Below are 23864 nucleotides of genomic sequence, written 5' to 3'. Positions count from 1 at the left end.
ATTTACATTTCCTGCTGCTGTGGTAAGGTGGTGAAGGAGAATTAGGTGCTTAATTAAACCCCCAAACAAAGCAAAGTGACAAATTTTCAGTGATGCAAAATAATACCCCAACCAGAGGGGCGGTGCACCTTTCCTAGAAGATTGTATTTGGGCAGGTAGACACTCTGCTCTTTCCACCCTTCCTTCAACAAGGTATCTCAACAGCCTCCCCCACCATACACATTCCAGCTTCTTTTAAGGCTATTTCCCAGACAGGAGAAAAGTACTTCTGTCCGCTTTCCCACTATGCACAAAATGTAGCTGGTAGCTGAAAATAAAGGCAATGCAAGAAAAGTAAGAATAAAATAGCTTTATTGGAGCTATGTTACATAAAGTAATCAAGACCCAGCAACTCGAACTATCTGTATAGCATGGCAATACTCTGGCCGACTGGAAGTTACTGCGGTACAAAAGACGACATACAAAAGACGCGTGCCTCATTTGCCTCTCGTTTTATTGGGACCGGCGAGGGATGTGACATTGTCGGATGGCCAAACAAGATCGACAGCAGGGGAGGTGTGTATACAGAACACGCACTGTACACATTTGACTTAACACAGATGAAGTTCACTCGCACATAGCAATTGCTTGCTCTAATTCTATGAGAATTTTACTGGAGTGAGGGCAGGTTACTGAAGCTTTTGAGCTTTGCAGGGAGCTATGGGATAACCATGAGGAATCCTACACTCTGGCGTCTCAGGTAAAAGCTGCTGTGTGCCGCTCTCACACCGCAGAGGGTGTCAAGCAAGGGAAGGAAAAGGCTGAACAAACCCTGAGCTCTGGGGAGACACATAGCTCTGGGATCACATGTGACTGCTGTTGAGCACTGCTAAGTCCAATCTCATCTGCTGAGGACTTGGATTGTTTTCATTTTGGCATTTAGTAAGCATGACTGTTTGCTGCACAAGGGTTTAAACTGCAAATGAAAAGAAAGGATGCTTTGTTCCTTGAATCTCAAATTCCGTTACAAAAGCTGGTGCTTAGATAGCAGTTGCTTTTAATGAACAAAGCAAGACAAATTCCTTAATGAAAATACTCTCAGGGCATCAGGTGGAAAGTACACAAATCTGTCTCTGCTGGATGGTGCAGTAACGTTTTGCTCTGGAGCACCTCCATCCCCAGAACACAGCACTCAGCTGGCAGCACTGAGAAGAGCAGGGTGGCACAGGCTCCCCACCATACCTTGGCCAGCACAGCTGGGGCTGCTGGGCCTTGGCTGTTGTGGTGCCCTGGCCCTGGGGCATGCTCTGTCATGGCTAGCACCATGACTGCTGCATCCAGGGCAAAGGCACCCTGCATCCAGTTTGGGGTGTCCCCACCTTGCTGTGTCTTCTGCAGCACAGCCACCTGGTGCTACTTTCTGGAGCCTGAACATTTCCTGTTTTCTGAGCATGGGCATCTACCCACTTTTTTATTTTATTCACTAAAGGGGAAGAACCTGCTCCTCATCTTGTAGGCTGCTTCTACACTTGAAATTTAACTAAAGGTTTTGGTCCTTTTATGGAAGCAGAGGTTCATGGACACAGAAGAGAAGAAAACAAGTGACATAAATCCAATTGTTAGAGATACATCCCATTGATGAGGTAATCAGACTCTTCAGATGTAATGGGTCGAGCTTTTTTAAGCTTCTGTCTCACTAAACGCAGTCTGCAGGCAACCATAAGCAGCAGTAAAGCAGTGATGGCCAAGCCTAAGGCTAAGGGTAACACAGCACCTACAATGAGGTTAAGAGAAATTATGCTTTATTTAATACAGTGAGAAAGCAGTAGAGAAAACCTGTAATTTTTCTTTAAAAAAACCATCTGATCTGTCACTTAGGTGCTGATATTTGGAGCATCTCAGGCTGAAGAACTGAACTGTCTAACCATGAAAGTTAGGAACCATTCAGAATAGGGAAGAACATTAGTACGTGACTATAGTAGCTGGATCTATAGCACCTGAATGAAAGACTATGGTAATTCAAAATGACTTCATATGGTTGGTCTTACCTGTTTCTGGGACTGGATGACCACCTCCAAGCTGATTTCTCTTTGGCACAATTATGCCATCCCCATTTTTATCATCGGTTCTTTTCCCTGAGGAACTGTTATCTGCAGAAAGTCAAGCAAAGTAAATGAGTATTGGAATTCAGTGACTTGGAGAGTCTTACCACAGGACACTAGAATTTAGTAACATGAAAATACTTAAATTGAGGAAAAATGCTGAGCTGTTTAAGAACTCCTGTCTCTTATGCTGTCACTTGGAAGTTTTGGAATACTGTGAAACTAAAGCTGAAACAAAATTTAACTTTGCACCATGAACCACGATGCATCTTAACCAAACCCAAGCAAGTAATTGTCCATTGAAAAAAAGAGGGATAGGAATTCTGCTTTACAGACTTTGATAATGGGACATAGATCAATTTGAGCTAAACCATTACTACAGCAGCTGGCCTAGAGGTGAAAATGAGGCCATTTCACATTCTGTTGTTTATCCGCACTTGGAACCTGTAAAGCAGGAAACGTAAGCTGGCTGCACACACTACGGCAGTTTTGCCTGTTACCTGACACAAACATGCAGAACTCACATATTTGGAAAACATAAAAATATGGGGAGAAAACATTTCAAAGAGGACAGCTTGGAGTCACTTCAGTTTTCTGTAGCGCAGAAGGTACAGTGAAGTACTGCAACTGCTCAAGAAAAGACAACACCTAGCTTGCTGCCAAGAAATGTTCATCTTGGAAGTGCAGGCGGCTGCAGTTCTGTTTCACAGGAGCAAAAAGTAACTCAGCTGGGACTCCCTCCTCCTGCCCTCCCACTGAAGTCCTACACAAATAGCTATGGGGATGCTTGATGCAACAGTGACAGCCTAATCCACCAACACAGCCTCACAAGAATCAGAAATACACCTACATCTGTAAATGTAATGACTGTAGTTGTATTTTTAGTGATTAATATGAAGGGCACTTTGACTGTGCTGTGATACCTCTGCTGCCAGCTGTCGGAACTATTACAATGCTAGTGGAAACACACTATGGTAAAAGACCTCCAAAATAAGAATGAAACATTGTAATTGGAATTACATATAGTAATGGGTGTTAAGGCAGTGTTTAAGTCAATTACCTTGGAACACCTGCCCTGTACAACGCTCACCAACAGCTCCAAAGAGCTGTCTGTCTCTGTGAGTGGTAGCAGCAAATACACCACTTTTAATTAAATCTTAAATTGTTTCACTGATACTGGCAAGAAGTTTGAGCTGATGTTCCCACTCTAAGGCACAACACAGCTTGCCACGCTCTGGCTTTATTGCTCTGACATTCTGGCCAGAGATGCACAAACACTAACTTCACCTGTTAGGAAATGCCTTAGAAACAAACTGCAGCTCTTGGCTTCTCATTTGGGCTCTGAAGTTGTTCTGGTGTCATAGAATCACAGAATCATACAATCAGTAAGGTTGGAAAAGACCTCAGAGATCATCAAGTCCAACTATTATGTATGTAAAAGGGACTTAAGGAAATCCTCAGTGTAAACTGTCCTGGCTTTAAAGGTACCTCTATAATATCACAGCTGTGCAAAGTACCCTGAATGTAAATGAAACCAAACCTGGCAGTTGTTTTCTGCTTCTGTCATCCCTAAGTGAGATTAAATTTTGTTTTTATTTTGGAAATGCTCAAGAGACAATGGCTGGTTTAGAGCTGCTTCAGCCTGTATGACAAGGCTACATCTCACTGCCTGTTTTATGAATGTATTTCCCATTCAAGTATAAAGTGACTCCTTGTAAAGACATTGGCACATTTATCTGACTATGGGAAGAAGTTTAGTGGGTAAATTTTAAAGGGTAGACTAACAGAATCCTATCAATAAAGGATTGCAGGGTTTTGTGAAGACTTCTGGCTGTTCTTATGGGACTGAAGGGACTATCAGAGTCAATACTGCTCAACATCTTATCAACTAGAAAATAGATTTCCCTAAACCGGTTTCGGGAGCCTCACGTAAAGCATGTTACGTGGGGTTTGTTTTGTTTTAACTTTCTCTTCATTCTCTAGTCTGTTCCTAGGAAATTGCAATTTATAGCCCTTTTCCAGCTATCCTAAATTAGAGATGTAGGTTATGGCTACTGCTGTTGATGCCTTCACAGCAAAAACATCACTAAGGCTTGGGCGCTCAGTCAAACATTGTAATCCCAGCCCTGAACAGGACTGCACAACAGCTGGCATGGGCAGCCTCAAGAGGCAAAGACTGTGCCCGGGGAATGCAAAGCTGTTATGGTGATTTATACACTTGAGTTGGCTATGCTGGGGAGTTCAAATCTTCAGGCTGCTTGTGAACTCAACCCATCTGCAGGACCGCGTTTGTTAGACTGGCTATTGCTGCTTAGAAACCAACCCACTCCTCACTCCAGTGTGCTTGCTGCAACTCTGTCTGTAATATTTGCTTACAAGTGCAGCAGTGCCAGAATATGCAGCTGGGCTTGAGAGCTCCCCTGGAAAAGGACACTGGGGCACTTCACAGAGGCAGCCATGCAGAAATGCTGTACTGGCACTTTGGAGGAAATGTGGTCTGCATTACTTCACTGTGGAGGCATGTCTGCAAAGTGAGAATCAAATGCCTCTTCCTGCATCTGCTCCCAACTACGGAAGAAAATGTTTGGGCAAAAGTAAAACCCTAAGACTGTTACTGAAGATTCCATGCCCTGAGTGCCTGAGAAGGTTATCTCTAAGTTGGACTTTGTGTTCCCATGGAGTCACTCTGCTGTAGAGAAAACCTACCACAAAAGCAGTAGTGCAGGACAAGATTCACCTACTGTCAACAATCACTGACCTTTGGGTTTGGTTTTGGTTTGTCTTTTTTTCTTCCTCTTTACTGTGAATAGATCCCCTTCTAGGTCAGGTAGAAGCTTTAAACAGTCTTTACCTTGGGCCTGCATATTTTCAGGTTTTCATACTTAAGTGTAAATTCTTTAAAAGCTTGTACAAAGTCAGAGCCAAACATGAGAAGCTACTGGCCTAATGAAATCATGTTAAGGAAAATAGGGCACAGAGAAGCTATTAGGAGGAAATGGATTCTGGGACAAATTTCCCCTGGTATTACCTTCATAGGTAGAAAGCTCATGTTCCTGCTGTAAGGAACTATCCTACAGCCCAAACATTACAGCTTAACCCAGTTCCTTTTGAAATGGAGAAGAGGCAAGTATGGTGGTCCTTGACAAGGAAGTCACTTTACTGGACATCTTTATTGGATTCTTAAGAGATGAAAGCTGCTTTATGGGGAGGTGAGAAGCAGGAGGGCCCTGTCTTTATTTGCACTTTAATAAAAACAAATGCAAAAAAAACCCCAACCCAACAACAACCAAAAAAACCCCAAAGCAACTCCCTAGTCCTACAATTCCTTGGGAATAACTTCTGTTCTTTAAAAGTCAGATGAAGGCTTCTGTATCAAGCATCACCTCTAGTAGCCACCTAAAATGTGCCATATGCTGTCTCTGGTGGTTAAATTACCCTCAGTATTTACACCTCTTACTCTGCCTTGCAATCATTGTATCTAAAACCCTCAAATTTTGCTTCCTTGCTTCTATTTCCCTGATGATCTGCAAATGCCAGCTAAGAAACAAGACAAATGTAGCCCTGAATGGAGTGCTCAGAAGCAAAGAGCTGGAACCTGTGCTATCGCTGTAAGGCCGTAGCCCTTAAAATGTATCTTAATTAGACAGCTTTTCATCAAGCTGATGTCAAAATCATTAAAGCTTATTTTGGAAATGTATTTATAATAGTACCCCAAAAGCCTGAGTGCTTGCTAAGTCAACTCTTAGGCCATCAAGCAATGTTACTGTTTTGGTCCAACAAAGACCTTTACAGTGTGACTTGGAGGCATGGGTTCTGCTTTGGCACCAGCAGGATTTCTGCCAGTGAAGCTGCTTAACTGAGGCTGCTGGCCTGATTTCTGTCCACTGCTGCTTACCTCTCCTCAAAAACACACCTAGCAATTTAAAAACACACTGAGTTGTTTGCTCTTCTTCATTTAAGTACTTTTAACTTAACTGAATAAACCCACAAGAACTGAAACCAGATGTGGTCAGCTGGCAGTACTGCCTATTTAAAAAGATTGCAACACCTTCTGGTAGTACACTGATCACTGAAGCCTCATCACACATTTGTGGTTTTACAATGGTATTTCTGCTTTGTTGCTGTGTAAAAGACTGCTGTGAGAGCAAAGATGGCACAAGCCACTAAAATGGGTAAGCTCAGAACATCACTGTACAAGTGCCACGTACTTCCCATTACAGGCTCTGATTACAAGCTGCTGATGTTGGTGACCTCAATTTTGGTTTTACTTCTGGACTCGAGAGCCTGATGTTTTTTAAGTCCTACTTAGCAGCTGACTTTCCACTGGACCCTGCAATGCCCTTTGGCAATTCGATACTTAGTTTGGGTAGCCCCATGTCAGATGCCAATCAGGACTTTGCAAATGAGAAGTGTTTAGAGCAGACTGCAGAATTTTAAGCCATTCTAATACAGAGCACCAAAACCATCTATGCTGCCAGAAAAGAGAGAAACATTCAAGAGAGAATTTTGCTATCAGTTACTACACATTCAGTGAGATAGTCAAATTCTTGAAGAATGTTTTCATTCCCTTTGTGCTACCTACAGATTAAGTACAAGCATCTGAAGAAACATCCAAGTGCCAGCCAGGGCAGTACCTTTACAAGAGCCGGCAGCAGAGGGCACTCGGCACTGCTCTGTTGTAACAAGAAAATAAACCTGCTGTCATGTGTGGAGTTGAATCTGTTGCTGATATTCAATACTATGCTGCTGTCATGCCAATCTCAAAGTGCTGGCTGGAGCAAAGCCTCACAGGGCTTGCAGTTCAGACTGCAACACGAGAGGCTTCCTGTTCTGGTTGCTGCTTCTGGTTTCTGGGTTTGGGGTAGTTTTCTCCTGCTGGGCAGGCTGTGGGCTGGGGCTGGAGGAGGTCACTGGCTTCTGCTGCTGCTTCTGCATTTTGCTGTGCTTTTCTGCAAATTGTGCATCTTACCATCTCATTAAACTCTCTTTATCTCAACCCAGAGGGGTTTCTTCGTGCTACCTTCCCTCCCTTCTGTGCATAGAGAGGAAGTGAGAGTTGGCTATGTTAACCCAGCACAGCTGTTTATAAAGAGCTGTGTCTTGAAGAGCAAGAATCAGCCTGAACCATGAAGAAGTAAAAGTGAAAGGTCTTGTGCAGGTTTGCCTTCATTCAGTTACTATTTCAGATAATTTTAACTCACTAGCAGGAAGCTTAAAAGACATTTCATTGCAGCATCTGGAGCTATACCAAGGCAAGGGTTGTGAACTCTGCATGTGACACTACTACACACTGAATCACAACAGACTTGCACCCACTGTGGACAATACTACTGCAGTCCTGGGGCTGGGTGTTACCAAAGAGTGAGTATTCTCTATAGTGATGAAAGATTTCTCCTGCTCTGGAGACACACCTCTGAAAAAAGTGCCCATAATAAAGATACTACTTCAGGAAGGAAAAAAAAAGTAATGAGTTATTCTCACTCAAGCTGAAGAGTACTTTGTTATGTTCTCCTGAAGGTACTCCCCTACAGATTTAGAGTCTTGTATTATCAGCTAATGCAGCTGAACCTGTGGCAGAATTTGTATCCAGCTGACATCTTGTTCCCGTATGTTTTTCCCAGCATTCCTAAATTTTAACTTTCCTTCTGCACCTGATAGGAACCAGACTTGACAATTAGAAAGCAATTCTTACTTGTAACTTAATCATTACATGCTTCTTTTGTTTACATTTGCAAATTTTTACTCCTAGCCAGGAATCAAAAGACAATTTAAATAAACTTCAGGTGCAAGACATTTTCTCTCTTTGAACAGAATGACTTATTGAAACTGATTTGTTTCAGTCCTTACCTGGCACAAAACCAGTGATTTGTTTCTTTGGTCCCTGAGAAAACGATTGGTTAGACATGTCTTCATCCACTGAGAGAAGTGGCTGATTCCTGGCAGTGGCTTTCAGGGTGTTTTCTGCAGAGGAGTTTTCATCTCTGTCTTCAGTCAGTCCTACTGTCCTTTGCTGGGTACTGCCAGGAGCTGCATGTGTCACTGTCTTCCGACCTGGGCTGACTGTGTTAACAGAAACAAAAATCATTTTTGTACAGAAGTGAAGGGAATGGGAGTGTTCTGATGAAAGACCCTCTGATGTGGGCCTTGAGTCAGACTACAGGCTCAGGCATATGATGACATAGGAGTTCCAAATACATGACAAGTTACCAATTGCCCACCATCGGCTGTTAACCAAGAGTACACTCATAAACTCTACAGTGAAATCCAGCAACTGAAATACCAATGAAAGAGTGGTTAGCCATCAGGCCAATTCACCCTCTGAATGATTTTTGTTTACTTAGCTGAGCATGGGCACATGTAGAAGATGACTAATGAAAGGAACAGAGTGATGGTGAGTCAACTGGCTCCCCCATGTGCTCACATTTCCAGCATTTAAGATTCTTGCAAGGTGGGTAACTGCACTTTGAAGTGTACCTCTGAGACACCCTTTCAGACCAAGACCAGGGTCCTTGTTTCCAGAATCATCAAGCAAGTGAAGAAATTATCTCTTAAATGCTGAGAACTCTTAAAATCTGTCACTTGGAGACCTCTGACAGTTTTGATATGCTTTGAAGGGATTTTGAGCATCTGCTGTATGCGGACATTAAACCTTCCCATGTGACATTTCCAATGCAAGGCTCTATGGTGGGAGCCCTGTGAGCTGCTTGCTCACAGGGAGAGAGGCCACGGAAGGGGCATCAGTTCCCTTTTGCAATCTACACTGTGGCCCAGTGCTCTTACAGTTCTGGCAGAAAGTTTCATCTGATCCATCAGGACACTGCCTCACGCCATCACAAGCAAACGTGATGTCAATGCAGCAGCCATCATCGCAGATGAACTGGTAGCGAGAGCAGACCCCGACACAGGCTGTTGAGAAACAATTCACAAATTACCAAAAAGAGAAATCCAAGCAGTACATACTAAGCTGCTGACTAAAATCTGAAGCACCAAGGAAAGAGCAGACCTAAGCTATGTCAAGAAGGACCATGACCAAGGCAGAAAGCTGAAGAACGGCCAGGCTCAGGTGTATGATGCTTTACTGACACAGAAGCTAATTTAACTAATAGCTGTTCCTGGCACCCTCATCATTATTCTTTCAACCTCTTGATGACAGGAATACTCAGCCTGGAGGCTGTTGCACCTTAAATCTTGTGCAGCACCCCTACAGCACTTTAAACTCTGCTGGACTAAGCTGACAGAACTTCCCTGGCTTAAAAGACCCAGGACACTCCTGAAAATAACTAAGTTAAGCCTCTGTGCTGTAACTGCATCTCTCCAACACGTAAGTCCTGCTACCTAGGAATTCTGTATTTCTGACAATGTTATTTTACATGCACACATATGGACTATATGAGATCATTTATGGCATGTTTTCTGTAACCTAATGAAAATGCTAAGAGAATGCTCATCAATTATTTACATCCACAATCTGTTGACTTCAATACAGCATGTAACAGAACAGGACAAAGTACAAGGTCTCACAAATAACCTTCACCAGAAAGAACTGATTGCTGCTTGCTTTAAATGGAGAACATCCCTGCACATTTAATTTTGCATACTCAAAGCTTTCCTAAAACCCATTCTCACTTGTGTCTTGGTTTTGCTAGGACAGAACCCTAGGCCAACCCTGGTCTGCAGGCTGTTAGCAGTTTTGAGTCACCCAGAGGAGCTGACCCGAGTTGGCCCACAGGTGTGTCCCATACCATAAACATCACACTCAGTATAAAGGAGAAATTTGATGAGGAGGGGGAGGTCTCCTGCTTGGGCTCTGGCTTCTCCTGAGAGTTGCTTTCTTGTTTGTTCTGACCACTGTGCATTTGCTGGTCTGAGTATAATTTTGTGTACTTTGTGTTGGCATTGGTATTAGGATGTTTCATTAAGTGTTTTCATTTCAACCTGGGGGTTGAAACCCATCTGGTTGAAACCAATCAGATTTTCCCAGTTTCCCTTCTCTGCCAGGGAAGGGTCCTCAGGTTATAGAGTAACTGCTATGGTTTAGCCCCAAAAAGGGGCTAAACCTAGACACCAGTGTTTCCACCTGTGCCTTTGCCTCTCCAACAGCAGTGTGATTCATTCATTGCTTTGCAAAGCAGTATCACATTCACTGTTTGGTCAATGCTGTAACAGCAAATCGATGCATAAGGAAGTCATGGTCCTTGGTTAGTGTCCTGCTGTGCACCAAAAAGCTGTGCAATGCTATGAGAAGTATGGCAGAAACACAGGTGCCTGTTTAAAACCTCTAAAATCATACTTAGAGAACACATCTCCTGTACTTCAACACTAACAACAGCACAGATCCTGCACACATCCAGGCACTGGGTGGTCCTTTAACTACAGCAGCAGCACTTGAATTGCAAGGGTGCTTGGGGAATTAGAAAAATTTTAAAAGGCAGCAAATCCTCTGTGTGCTCCATGCAAAAGATGCCAAGGATACCCACAGCAGCAAACAGAGAAAACAGCAAACCTCCCTGGCTGCTCGACTGGAATTAAGTATTAATGAATATATTTCTATCATCTCTTACTGGAATACAGGCATTACTAAGCAGACTCATAACTGTGGCTTTTTCATACTTTACTGGCACAGAGACTATCATCTCACACAGGATACTGCACTGGCAAGAGCAAAATTAGTACTGGTTCAGCTAAACACAGTGACAATGCTATCTGACTTTCACTTTAGTAACTTGCTAATTACTATGTAGTGAGACGTTGATACAGTAAAGAGTACAAAACTGACAGACACTGAAATGTAACTTTCTACCTTTTATGCTTTTTACATGTTCCTTAAGCTCAAAGTTTAAAAGTGATGAGTCAATTCCAGTCTCAGCTTCCCCAGTAACATGAGGTTTCTCTAACAACCATTACACAGAAAAGCTTAAACACCTGAAAACAAGAAGCTATCCCATATTTTATACTAAGGATGCAGGTCAGCATTATTATTTATCTGTGCCTCACACACACTATTAACTGAGTCTTCCCTACAGCACACCCTCTGTCATGTTGCATGTGCCATCTGACTGTACAACAATCTGCTGTGATGTGCCTAATGCATGTGGCTGTATTTTATTCTTTCACCTTTGTGTGCTTAATAGCAATACAAGGATGTATGTTTAAATGCTTGAAAGTACTACTGCTCTAACAAATGATGCTTGATTGCTTCCTCACTTTGAAGCAGCAACAGCTGAAAGAAATATCATTTCAAGAACTAGGGCAAAATAAAACACTACAAGAAGAGAACAAGATTTCTACCTCCATCCCGGCACTTGCTCTGAATACCATACCCTGGGTGTCACACAGGCAACAGCTCCAGTCATTTTCTCACCTACTGCAGAGTGAACCATGGGCAGAATGGTCACAGAGATGTTGTCAGAGCTTCGCTGACCTGCAGTGTCTGTCACAGTCAGCTGGAAAATATACCTGCCTTCTTGAATGTGAGACAGTTTCAGTGTTCCTGGCTGTGGTACCTAATTAAAAAAACACAGAAAAAACCCCACATTGGTAACCAGGTATGTCAACAAACAGGGAGCTTGTTTCTGCACAATGCTTTTCTCTTAAGTCTAGCCAGCCCACTCAGGCATGTGTATTAACACAGAATCATAGAACTGCTTTGGTTGGAAGAGACCTTTAAGATCAAGCCCAGACATTAACCCAGCACTGCCAGGTCACTACTAAACCACATCCCTCAGCATCATATCTACGTGGTGTAGAAACCCCTCCAGGGGTGTGGACCCCCACTATTCCCTTTTGATCTTTGTGGGTTGGGGGCTGGGGCTTCCACCACCTCCCTGGGCAACCTGTTCCAGTGTCTCACCACCCTCATGGTGAAAACCTTCTTCCTATCACCCAATCTCAATCTACCCACTTCCAGTTTTGCTCCATTCACTTATTCTATGATACAACAGGTACCAAAATGGTCAGTTAGTCACTGTGCAAAATTCAATTGCTTAAGAGTTGTTGCTTGATATGAACCAAAGTGGAGGGGAGTTGCTGTCTGAAGGCTGCAGTGGTGTGTTGTACTCACAGTATTTCAATGTTCCACATTCATAATGATGTCATTCTTGTCACAGTAATTTCCTCAGCTACTTAGAAGTTTGTATAAAATAAGTGTAATATTTGTAAATATGTGAACTATTTTTAACCTTGTAACAATTACCAGTCACAAGTGACTCCAGCTGCCTCCGAGTTCAGTAACACATCCTGCAGTAACTACAGAAAAGAGCTGCAGGTTTATAGGACAGGTAGTGCATTTCCACAAATGGAGCACATGTTTTTAGAAGTAATTGAATGGTACGTTAAAATCCTGTGTGATTATCTTCAGCATTAAAATCAAAACTCAATACAGATCTTCGGTTTGCTTATTTAAAGTTGCTTTTCATGCCACAAAGAGAACAGGAATTTTTGCTAAATATGGTAATAAAGTCCTAGCCCCAAACTTTATAGCAGGATGCATTGATAAAGGCATTTTTCTCTTCTGGTAAGTGACTTTTCTAACTGACGTTTCTTTGCTTTTCTATTTATGTGAATACACACAGTTATCTGATCATGCTGTTGATTACCTCCTGACAGAGAACACAAGCCCTTAGAATTTTATTCCTTAATGTATTACAGAAATAAATATACTTTGAAAAGCACCTCCTGCTGAGAGAGCAAACATGGTATTTTAAACTCATGAGCCTCAGAGTCCAACTCCCTTCTCAGTGCAGAGCCACAGAAATGCTACTGACATCTGAGTATGCTGCCACTTCTCCTGGTGACCTCTGTCCTTTCTTTTTTAGCTCCATCCTGCCCTGAAGAATGCCTGATTGTACCTACTTTCTTACCACTTGGCTCAAACTAGACAGTAAATTTCCACAGCTACAGCAAGGTTGTAGCAATCTGTGAAGAAAACTATCTAAGAAGCAATAATCAGTTACAACAGAAGAAAAAAAAATCTCCACTGGCTTCTTTCTATAATACAGTAAGATCTCTTTACAGCAGTCCTTGCCCCTCTTCTGCCTTCTGTTTATTCTTTGATACCTCAGTGAAATGTAACAGCTGCCTTTTATCTTATTTAAACACAGTCCCATTCTCCCTTGTAGCTATGGGTTCACATTATCCTTTTCTAAAAATAAAAGGCATGAAATCCAGTAACTTCAGGACAGCAACCAAAGCACTAAAGACAGCAACTGCAGACTGTATAAAAAAAAATACATCACAATTACTGGTTCAACTCTAAAAATTAAATCAGTATGGATAATCCTCACAGTACTTATCTGCAGGTGGACTCCCTGCTCATTTGAGCACAATAGGAAAATATTTATTTAAGCATGAACCTGTGTCAGGTTTGTTTTCATTATCAAAGACAAATATAAAGATGAATGAGAATTTTGCAAGTGTAAATGTATGTATGATTTTGAGTGACTCTGAATTACAGTGAAAACATCAACTTTAACATTTTCCTCTGCTTTTTCTCTTATTCCAGATGTATTATTACATCATGGATTAATTTAAAGACTATTTAATTGCTATTAAAGGAAAATAATGGTGGCAAAGGTCAGATCCAGCAACTGCTGCTAATGAAATGTCCACTTTATCCAGATGATATCTAGCAATTATTCTTAAGGATTTGTTCAAGTCTTCTCTATGTATTATGCTGTTTATTTGTTTCAACATTTTGACCTTTTAATTTTCAAGCCAATAAAATAATGAGTTTCAAATCACAATATAGCTTCAAGTCACTCAGAACTGTCTGACTCTAGCCACTCTTCCAAAGATGTGGAACTTTCAGTAGAAGTCAGAATCACAGACCTTTCAAAACCACTCAGCACTGGCTTGCTTAATGCTTAATTAATATTTTTGAATAGGCTGCTGTGTTTTCTGTGAGGAGTATGTGTACTGAGTTTGGTTGAGCTGGAGTTAATGATCCCCAGAGCAGTTACTTTCTTCTTTGGATTGATCCAGCAATATGTTTCCTAACTGTGACATTCAGCTACCACCTATACTATCCTATAGAAGACTAAGTGAATAGCCAGTTGCAACCTTGTGTTTTTCCATGGATAACAATTTTAGGTTTCAAAACATTTAGCTGGGTCTGTGTTAGGTGAATCTGGTTTATTCCACCATTACACACCTTGAGTAACTTCGCTGCTATTAGAATTTTGCCTTTGATATTGCTAATCTGAAGAGACATAAGCAGCAACTGTCACATACACTTGCACAAAGGACCTCTTAGGTGTTCTGGGCTGTTGCCATTGCTGATGTTGTTCTGTTTAAACTCTTCCTATCTATTTGCAGCATCTCAGCAACAGTGAGGTCTAGATCCACACTTTCTCCCTGTTAGATACTCCTGCTCTACATGGAGCTCCCAGCATGCTCTAAATATTGTGGGCTGTGAACAGACTGTGAGTAGACTCTATGGGTTTGAGATATTCTTTCTTTCCTTTGTGGCTGCTCCTAGAGCATTTTACGAAGCATGGCAGGAAGAAGAATCTCCCTCTTGATGGTTAAGTTGAAACCAAATTGCAGCAGAAATTGTAGGCATGTAATTAAAAGAAGGTCTACATTGTACATTTCTTTGCAGTTTGTCCATAAGCATTTACAGAAGACTATTGGTAAAAATACTTACTATTCTTAGTAACAGAATTACTGATGTATCTCTAACATGCATCACAGAAGTCAAACCCCAAGTCAGCAACCATAATCATGGCAAAAGAGAACAGAGCTGAAATACAGCTGAAATACAAATAGCATCTACTTGTTAGCTGATGGCTGTCTCATGCCATCCTGGACAGAGATGAAATACAGAAATCACCAGAAATAATCACTGGAACAAACTCCCCAGGGGCACAGTATAGCCCCCACCACTGGACAGTTAAGATAACCTCACCTAGGCCCCTTAACCCACAAGAAGTTGGACCGAAGTGCCTTCCAGCCTGGGCTGCTCTATGTTTCTGCGAAGTAAATGCTGAAGTTGTACAGCCATCCTAATTTTGGTGCCTGTTAGCCATACCCATTTGAATACATTCCATTTTTTTATCTCTACAGGACAATCTGCAAGAAGCTGGCCCTGTGCAAGACTGCACGTGTACCTTCATATCAACCGATGAGTCACCTTGCAGCAGCGTCCACTCGTACTGCACAATTCCATGGTCATCTGAACTTTCTCGGCCATCCAAAAGCACCCAGTCGACAGGGGACTGCAGCACAATATCTTGTCCTGCCTTGCACTGCGGAGGCTTGTCATTTTCTTCTTCTTCAACAGAAAAAAGAGAAGCCCAGTTATTTATCAGGGAAAGCTGAGTGATTTTTTTTATAGAAAACTTCTTTTTTTCCATGTTGAAGGTATTGATTCACCTCTGTGCAGCTTCCTGGAAGATAGGACACGTTAATCAGCATACATTTTGCTAAGCAAAGCAGTATCTGCTTAAATTTCACTTAACTCTTCCACATTCAGCGATGTCTTCAGGAAATAACATTGGAATCACACAGCATAGGAAAGCTCTCGCTGTGCACATACATTTCAGTAACAGGACAAACAGGATTGTTAGCATCAGTGTAGCTTTTTAATCTGAACTAAAGAAAATGGATTTAAATATGAATTGCATGCACATTCAGATGGCAGTTCCTGCACACCTTCCAGAGCACTTTGTGTAACTTGGTAGGCTTTTAGCCCCTTTGCATGATACATCATTATGACACTATAAGAGAGAAAGATTTATTTCACATAAGCTGGCATCTTGGTGAAGCAGTGATTAAAAATAATCAGAAATGACTGCTGATTTTAAGTGGCTAATTTAAGACATTCAAAACTTGATTTTCAGACTCTTTAGGATTTTTAGCATTTTGCTATATTCAAAGCACAATTCCTAATGACTCAAATTGTGAGTACTAAGTACTTTTGCCCACAGGTTTTTCAGGTTAGACTAAAAGAGCCCAAGCGACTAACACATCAAGTGACATGGCCTGTTTAAGTCATTTGCTCTGCAACTTTCAGGCAGTGTAGGGTAAAAAAAGAGGGATAAAATCTAGATCCACAAGTCAGCATTTGACTATTTTAGCCACAGAATTGCATCTTTCTGCATTTCCCTGATTGTTTCGTTCCCTCTCTGGGCATGGGATGGTCCTGGTACCCTGAACTGCCAGGGTGCTTTCTGCTCTTCAACCTTTGGAAAGGGTATCTTATAAAAAATATTGATGCTAAGCTCAGAAAAGCATCTGCTGAACACAGGGCTGTAACTTCACTCAGTGTGGGCAGAGCTGCAGAAGCAAAGAAAAAGCTCTACCCCACCAGTGTAGGGATTCTCCCTTGCACATGCTCCTCTCCAGTTTCAAGAACTTGCTCCAAGGCACAGAGCTCATCAGAGCAGAACAATTTTTTTTACCACTGACTGAACAGCAAACTTTTTTATTTCTTGTTTCTCTCAGTAGCAGGTAAGGCATAGAAAATTTCAAAGGAAATGTCTTAAGTTAGGAAAACATACAAATAACAGGGTCTAATAATAGAAAGTGTGAAACAACTCCTGCTCATCCAGCTGGCACAGGATGCTTTGCCTAATTTGTACACACTCCGTTCTCAAAACCAGCTTAAGTTTAAAAAGCAACATTTAGAAGCAAAATGCTCATTGTTAAGGAACACCATCGTTATGGTGCCAGGGCAATTTTTATTTGGAATATAAGAGTTAGCAAAGAGCTGGCATGAATTTCTGTGACTTGCCTGTGGTGGGTTGAAAGTTCCCCCAACGTAAAATTGCCAGACCAGCTCAGTTGGAAGCTGGCACCTTTTATTGGGAAAATATTTTAGCTTATATATGTGGTTGGGTTTTACTGGTTAAGGGACTTATGACAGACTATAAAACCAGCCATTCTGAGCAATAGTTATTGGGGGTTAGGGACCTGGGTTAGGAATGGCTTGGGGGGTTTAGGGCTGCTAGGGACTTCTGCTTCTGTTAGTTTGTGCCTTCTTCTGGCTAGGGCTTTGGTGTAGGGATGCTGCTAGGGATAAGCTTGGGACTTCTGTTAACTGTTGCATCTGTTAAGGGCTTCCAGGACTTCTGTAAGTGGGACTCTGAGACTCTGTAATGCTGGGGGTTCTACAACGCAGCAATAAAGGACTTCTGGGAGGACTTCTGAGATTCTCTGCTCTCTGCATTTCCAGAATCACATTGTTGTACAGCAACAGGGTTTGTGCTTTCATTTGTCACCCAATGGCACCTCATTATAAGTGGTCTACAAATACACTCAGCTCCCCTTGGACCAGGAGAGTGACGTCTAAGAAGTCAGCATAAAAAAGCCAAGGAGGCATACTCAGGAGCTACCCACAATCACTGCTCATAGGAGTAGCCACAGGTTAGCAGAAATATCAGGTTCAGAATCTTTAAGCTTCTAACTTTTATTTCAGGTGAATGTAAATAATCAGTATTACACTGACATACCAAATCAATGCTCTGAGAAGCTGCAGCTGGCCACTTCATAGAACAAAGGCTGTAACATTTCTTTGGGGGGAGCAAGGAGGACTACAACAAGTGTAATTTATTCTGCTTCCTCCATCCATTATAGAGACCTGGCCTGCCAATAACAAAGTTGCCAGCTAGTTGTCTGAATGAAGGCTTTGTTATCAAAGGTTATTCCATGGCCAACTCCTGAATGTCTTTGATATTGGTTTACCTCAACGTGGAATCCTCCCAGTGCTCACCACTAGTAACTAGCACAGAAGGAAAGTCAGACATTTCTGGTGAGGCATGCAGGTTCTCTTTCTTTCTACATCAATAATTTAAAAATTTGACCAACAAAGGCAAAACCAATCACCTCTTCTTTCAGTACAGACACATGGAGTTTCATTGTTAACACCACACAAACTGCCTGGAAGGGCAAAGTAAATGCACAGCTGAAACAGCACAAAGTTGGTGTAAAACGAAGGACTTGGAGAGAGGCTGACAGAGTTGGGGTTGTTCAATTTGGAGAAGGCTCCCAGGAGACCTTATTGTGGCCTTCCAATATCTGAAGGGGGCCTACAAGAAAGCTGGTGAGGGACCTTCTAGATTGTTGGGTAGTGATAGGACTAGAGGGAATGGATCCAAGCTAGAGGAGGGGAGATTTAGGTTAGACATCAGGAAGAAGTTCTTCACCATGAGGGTGATGAGACACTGAAACAGGTTGCCCAGGGAGGTGGCAGAAGCCCCATCCCTGGGTGTTTTTAAGGCCAGGCTGGATGTAGCTCTGGGAAACCTAATCCAGTGGAGGATGTCCCTGCCCATGGCAGGAAGGTTGGAACAATTCTGTGATTTACACTGAAATGGTCCATCTCAAAAATCCACCCCACTGATGACTGTTGTGGAAGTATACTGAGATAGACTTGATCTGAGAAATACGTACCTGTCATTAATTGATCCCAGAATTAAACAGGCCATCAGTTTTGGTTTACTGAAGATCTTTAACATAAATGGCACTACAATACCCTAGGGATCACTGTATACTTATGCTCAGAACTATTTTGGAATTATGAGGGCACTATGTGTACGGATAAATTTGGTTTTAGATTACCAAAAATAAAACAGTGGAAGACTCAACTGAAAAAAAAAAAGGAAATAAACAGGTAAAATGTAATCCCCTTGTGAAAGCAAATCTTGACATGAGAAGCTCTTTCCTGAATTTCTTAACTTCAATTGTCAGGTGACAGAAGGGAAAAGAGATGCACCTGCATCATCCTGTGATGATGCACTGTTGCCCAGATTAATTTCCCAATGTAACTCAAGAATGCAGTGCTAGCCTAACATCAGACAGCAAAATAATTCAATCTTAATTTCATCTCTCATGGTCAATGTCATGGCAGGCAGATGTTTGAATAAAATTTCATTCTCCTCCACGGCTCTGCTTCAGCTCCAGTGTAATTGCATTAAGAAGTCATAATCTCTTGTTTCCTATACCATCATTCACAAGGTGGACCCTTAAGTTAACCCAACAGGACGCAGCGTAATTTGTAGGTTAGGAATTGAATTCACCTTGCAAGTTCAGTGCTGATAGCCACAAAGGCTGCCCTAAAGGGAAGACATTCAAGGATTCCAGAATTCAAGAACTCAAGGAAATCAAGAAATTCAAGATCTCTAATAAGCAGAGTATCATTTGAACAACAGCATTATTTATATGGTGCCATAATTGCACTCTGCCTTAGGGCCAGGTTTTAATGGAATTAAGGCAATGAAAATAAAGAAGGGCATTTGAAAATATTTTCAAAGATTTTCAAAGAAGTCTAATTGTGACTTTGATGTAAAATCTAGTATTAAGCTTTCATCTTACAAGTGCATACAGTTATAAAACACAACCACCCTAAAGTGGCTACATAAATAATACTGTGGAACTAACAGTTTCCCTGCTGAAAATGGCAAAATCATACCTTGGGGTTTTCTGGTACCTTAAGCTTCCCTCATCTTTAATGACCTAAGTTCCTCCCTATAGTTTTACCTGCCCATGCACTTTGCAAAAAAATGTGTAAGCATTGTAATTCCTCTACAAATTGAGCCTCTGCTCTTATTCCCAAAGGATTCCACAGTATCACAGTATAACTAAGGTTGGAAGAGACCTCAAAGATCATCGAGTCCAACCTGTCACCACAGACCTCATGACTAGACCATGGCACCAAGTGCCACATCCAATCCCCTCTTGAACACTTCCAGGGACGGTGACTCCACCACCTCCCTGGGCAGCACATTCCAATGACGAATGACTCGCTCAGTGAAGAACTTTCTCCTCACCTCGAGACTAAACTTCCCCTGGCGCAGCTTGAGACTGTGTCCCCTTGTTCTGGTGCTGGTTGCCTGGGAGATGAGACCAACCCCTTCCTGGTTACAACCACCTTTCAGGTAGAGAGCAATGAGGTCACCCCTGAGCCTCCTCTTCTCCAGGCTAAACAATCCCAGCTCCCTCAGCCTCTCCTCATAGGGCTTGTGCTCAAGGCCTCTCCCCAGCCTTGTTGCCCTTCTCTGGACACGTTCAAGTGTCTCAATGTCCTTCCTAAACTGAGGGGCCCAGAACTGGACACAGTATGCAAGGTGTGGCCTAACCAATGCAGAGTACAGGGACACAATGACTTCCCTGCTCCTGCTGGCCACACTACTCCTAATGCAGGCCAGGATGCCATTGGCCTTCTTGGGCATTCTCACAAAATGGCCAGGATTGGACAGACCTCAAGCCTGAGGTCACCCCTGCGAAGGCAGCAGTAATAACGGACACCATCTAGGCAGTTTTCATTCATACCACCGATAAGTTTTCTTCTTATTGCATGCAGAGACTAATTTACATCAGCTGAGACATAATCATTGAAGATGAAGAAGATGACATTTAGGCAAGTGCTGTCAACAGAAGATAATGCAAGTAAGACAAAACTAATTAAGGAGCAACTATTTAGCAACAGGAAGTGATGAAGTTCTTCGGATCAGATACCAGGAAACAGACTCCAACTTTAGGAATCCAGACTTGTTTTTATCTACAGCTGCTTGTTCTGGATTCTGTTGTTCTTAAATATGTTTTCAGGGTTGAACAAACTGCCGCTTTTGATGTGCCCCAGACTACAGAAGCAGCTGTATAGGGTATCATAGTATCAGTCAGGGTTGGAAGGGACCACATGGATCATCTAGTTCCAACCCCCTTGCCATGGGCAGGGACACCCCACACTAGATCAGGCTGGCCAGAGCCTCATCTAGCCTGGTCTTAAACACCTCCAGGGATGGCACCCCAACCACCTCCCTGGACAACCCATTCCAGAGCTTCACCACTCTCATGGTGAAGAACTTCCTCCTCACCTCCAGCCTGAATCTCCCCACCTCCAGCTTCATTCCATTCCCCCTAGTCCTATCACTACCTGATATCCTGAGAAGTCCCTCCCCAGCCTTCTTGTAGGCCCCCTTCAGATCCTGGAAGGCCACAATTAGGTCACCTCGGAGCCTTCTCTTCTCCAGACTGAACAGCCCCAACTTCTTCAGTCTGTCCTCATAGGGGAGGTGCTCCAGCCCTATGGGTGTCTGTGCTGCCTCTGGCCTGCTTGTGAGATATCCTCATCTTCTTCAGTCTAACTCTGAAGTTATTAATCAGGAAAAAATCTAAATTAAGTGAACGAGAAACCCACCTAGGTGCTAACATTTGGACAGCATACCCAAGCAGAAGGCTCTGTGCTTGCTCTGAAGCTACTGCACCAAGTTCTGGCATAGCTGGTGCCAGCGGTGCACACCTCTCTCGGTGCCCAGCACCCCCAAGTCACCTGAGGCACCCGATCCGCGCAGCCCGGACCTGGCTGGTGTGGGGCTGGTGAAACATGCTCATCTCACAGGCCGGCTCCCAGCCACCGGCCGCCTGATACAGTCACTTCCAAGGGTTCTGCATAAGCAGAGTGTGAGGGACGGGTATTCCCGAGCTCCGACACCCCGCGTATCTCTCGCACCCTCGTGCATGGCTGCGCCCCCTCTCTCGCCTTAAGGGGTCCTCCAAAAGGCACAGCGCTGCCCGCTGATCCTCGTCCTCCCCCTCGGCGGGCAATGCCTTGGGACCCTTCCGCCCGTTCCCGGAGCTGGGGAAGTCGCACGGACTGTTCCCTGCGGCGCGGGCGGCAGATGACGGAGCCGCGGGCAGCAGACTCGCTGGGCTGTCCGACACCGAGCCGAGGCCCGGATGCCGCCATTTCCCTCCCGCCGTGAGGTCGCCGCTCCCCGGGCCCGAAGAGGCCCCAGCCGGCGCCGCCCTCCCCGTTCGAAGCCATCTTGGGCCGGGCCTCGCGCCCCATTGCCCTCGGCGGCCCTTACCCGGCAGCGCGGCGGGCGGCGGGGAGAGACCGGCAGGCCGGAGGCTGTATGTGCTGTATCCGCGATGCGGGGCGAAGCGGCAGACGGGACGGCCGCGATGCGTACAGTTGAAGAGATAGCAACCCAGCTCAGCCGCTCCCCGCTGCCGGCCAGGCCCCTGCACCACGGCCAGCGTGCAGCTCGGCTCGGCGCAGCAGGCGTCCAGGCACTGCCGCCAGCCCGCCACAGCGGCGGGGGCCCGCAGGAAGGTGGCACCTGCCGCGATGGAGTCCTTGGTGCGGATGATAGAGTCAGGCCTGGCGGAGAAGCTGCTGCTACCACCGCAGCGCTCCCAGGCGCCTTCCGTTGCCGCCACCGCCGGCGGTCCCGGCTCCTCCTGCTGCAGCTGCCGGCGAAACTCCTCCAGCAGCGACTCCACGCCCGAGATCTGAGAGCGCAGGTCGGCCAGAGGCGCTGCGCACCGCCCGCCCGGCAGCACGGCCCGCCCGCCCAGCGTCGCCAACAGCACCAGAACCAGCGCCGCCATGGCCCCAGGCGGCGGCGGCAGCGGCGCGCAGGCGGGGAGCGGCTGTGGCGGGAGCGACTCCCCCCGCCGGCACCCGCGAGCGCGGCGCGGGGAGGCGCCGGCCCCGCCCGGCTGCACGAGCCGGCGCGGTGCCGCTCAGCACCCAGGGCCCTGGACAGCTCCGCCGGGCGCGGCCGACCCGCCCCCAGCCCCGCCCTTCGCCCCGCCCCTCTCGGCCCTGCCCTGGCCTTGGCGCTGCCGGGGTCTCTGCGGGTGCTGGCGCGAAGAGCTCAGGGACCGGTAGGTGCGCAGCGCGGTTCGCTCCCTCCCGTCCCCGCGCCGGCGGTGCGGTTCGCTCTGCCTCCTCAGCGCCTCAAAGAAGCGGGTTTCTCTAAAAGCGTCCTGTAAATGCACGTGGCTCCCGCGGCAAAGCGCAGGGCAGCTTCCGTGAACGTCACTTCCCACTCGGCGCCAGCCCCCGGGCGTACACGTTCGTAAGGCGCTGCGTGCAGCGCGGTAACTCATACAAATAACGGGGGTAGGCGGCCACTGAAACCGCTAGCAGTTGTGTGAGCGGCGGGAAACACACAGAAAAGAATTTGCAGAGGGCTCCGTCACGGATGCAGCGTTTCGTCTCAGAAGTTAAGAAAAATAGCCCCAAGTGAAAAATGAGCAGAGTCGTGACTCCTTCAGTTTAGCAAGAAGTCCCATAGGAGATCTTAGTTACCCAAGGGGGCGGTGAAGAACTCCTCACGCAAGTTTCTGAGGGAAAGACTAAATGAGTTTTAGAGAAGTGCTTCCAGTTTAAACTCATCAATTTTACACATGCCACTACTTTGCTATTACTTTTATCATGAAGTTAAGGCTGGCTCTGACGCAGGAACTTTATGACCTCCCTGAAAAACAGCAAATCCCAAAACTGCTGCCTCATTTTTTCATGAGATGGGTGGAGCCTTGAAGCACTGGAATGGCACATTGAGAGCTGCCTGCTAGCATTAAGAAACAAAATATGCCAGTAAGTATATAGAGATTGTGATGGGCTTTGCACTGTGTATGAAGAGTTGTAATAAGCAGCCAAGTGGTAGCTGTGTGTTTCCATATTGGCTTGTTTCTCCCAAGCATCTTTAAGCATAGGCTCATGCTTTTCTTGAATTACTGGAGAAGTCTTAATAGCTGCGTCTAAAAAATATAGCAGAGAATTTTGAATAAGTGGGAATGAAAAAAAGGTGACATTAGGAATGACTTTAAGACATCCTTTTCCTCCTTTTTGGGGCTTATTTTAGGGCATATTTCTGTCATAACTGAGACTTGCCTCCAAAACAAATCTACTTTCATATTCTGCTATTGTAGGACCTTAGGTGTGGTTTTCCTCCAAATCATAAGACACTAGTTCAGTGATTTTTTGAAGCAGGTTGGCCTGTGAGCAGTGCAGCTGTTGAAGAACAGCTGTATCAACAGCCAGTGTTGATTAGC

At 44.5% G+C, this 23864-nt stretch overlaps 1 protein-coding gene across 2 annotated transcripts; it reads right to left on the bottom strand.

Moving 5' to 3' along the window:
- Positions 1–343: 343 nt before the first annotated feature.
- LRP11 (LDL receptor related protein 11) lies at positions 344–22590 on the bottom strand. 2 transcript variants are annotated; one of them, XM_054162709.1, is made up of 7 exons: positions 21887–22590; positions 15188–15351; positions 11443–11584; positions 8862–8987; positions 7929–8141; positions 2028–2129; positions 344–1753 (listed from the first exon to the last, which is right to left on the bottom strand). In XM_054162709.1, exons 1-7 carry the CDS (start codon positions 22410–22412, stop codon positions 1599–1601), a joined length of 1428 nt encoding a protein of 475 aa, XP_054018684.1. In that variant the 5' UTR covers positions 22413–22590; the 3' UTR covers positions 344–1598. The 2 variants fall into 2 exon arrangements, with proteins under 2 accessions (XP_054018684.1, XP_054018685.1); XM_054162710.1 differs by having other exon boundaries at positions 15188–15348.
- Positions 22591–23864: the final 1274 nt, after the last annotated feature.

The sequence above is a fragment of the Dryobates pubescens genome, chromosome 6, assembly GCF_014839835.1.
Source record: "Dryobates pubescens isolate bDryPub1 chromosome 6, bDryPub1.pri, whole genome shotgun sequence".
In the NCBI taxonomy this organism is placed as follows: domain Eukaryota; kingdom Metazoa; phylum Chordata; class Aves; order Piciformes; family Picidae; genus Dryobates; species Dryobates pubescens.
The sequence above is the reverse complement of the archived record's forward strand: the minus strand, read 5'-3'. Positions and strand labels throughout refer to the sequence as shown.

Bases quoted from the DNA above. Each gene is read 5' to 3' on its own strand.
- LRP11 (XM_054162709.1), bottom strand. From the start codon at position 22,412: ATGGCGGCGCTGGTTCTGGTGCTGTTGGCGACGCTGGGCGGGCGGGCC. The intron at 15,352-21,886 runs GTAAGGGCCGCC...TTTCTGTTGAAG, and splicing joins GCCGCCCGCCGCGCTGCCGG to AAGAAGAAAATGACAAGCCT. The intron at 1,754-2,027 runs GTAAGACCAACC...ACCTCATTGTAG, and splicing joins TCATCCAGTCCCAGAAACAG to GTGCTGTGTTACCCTTAGCC.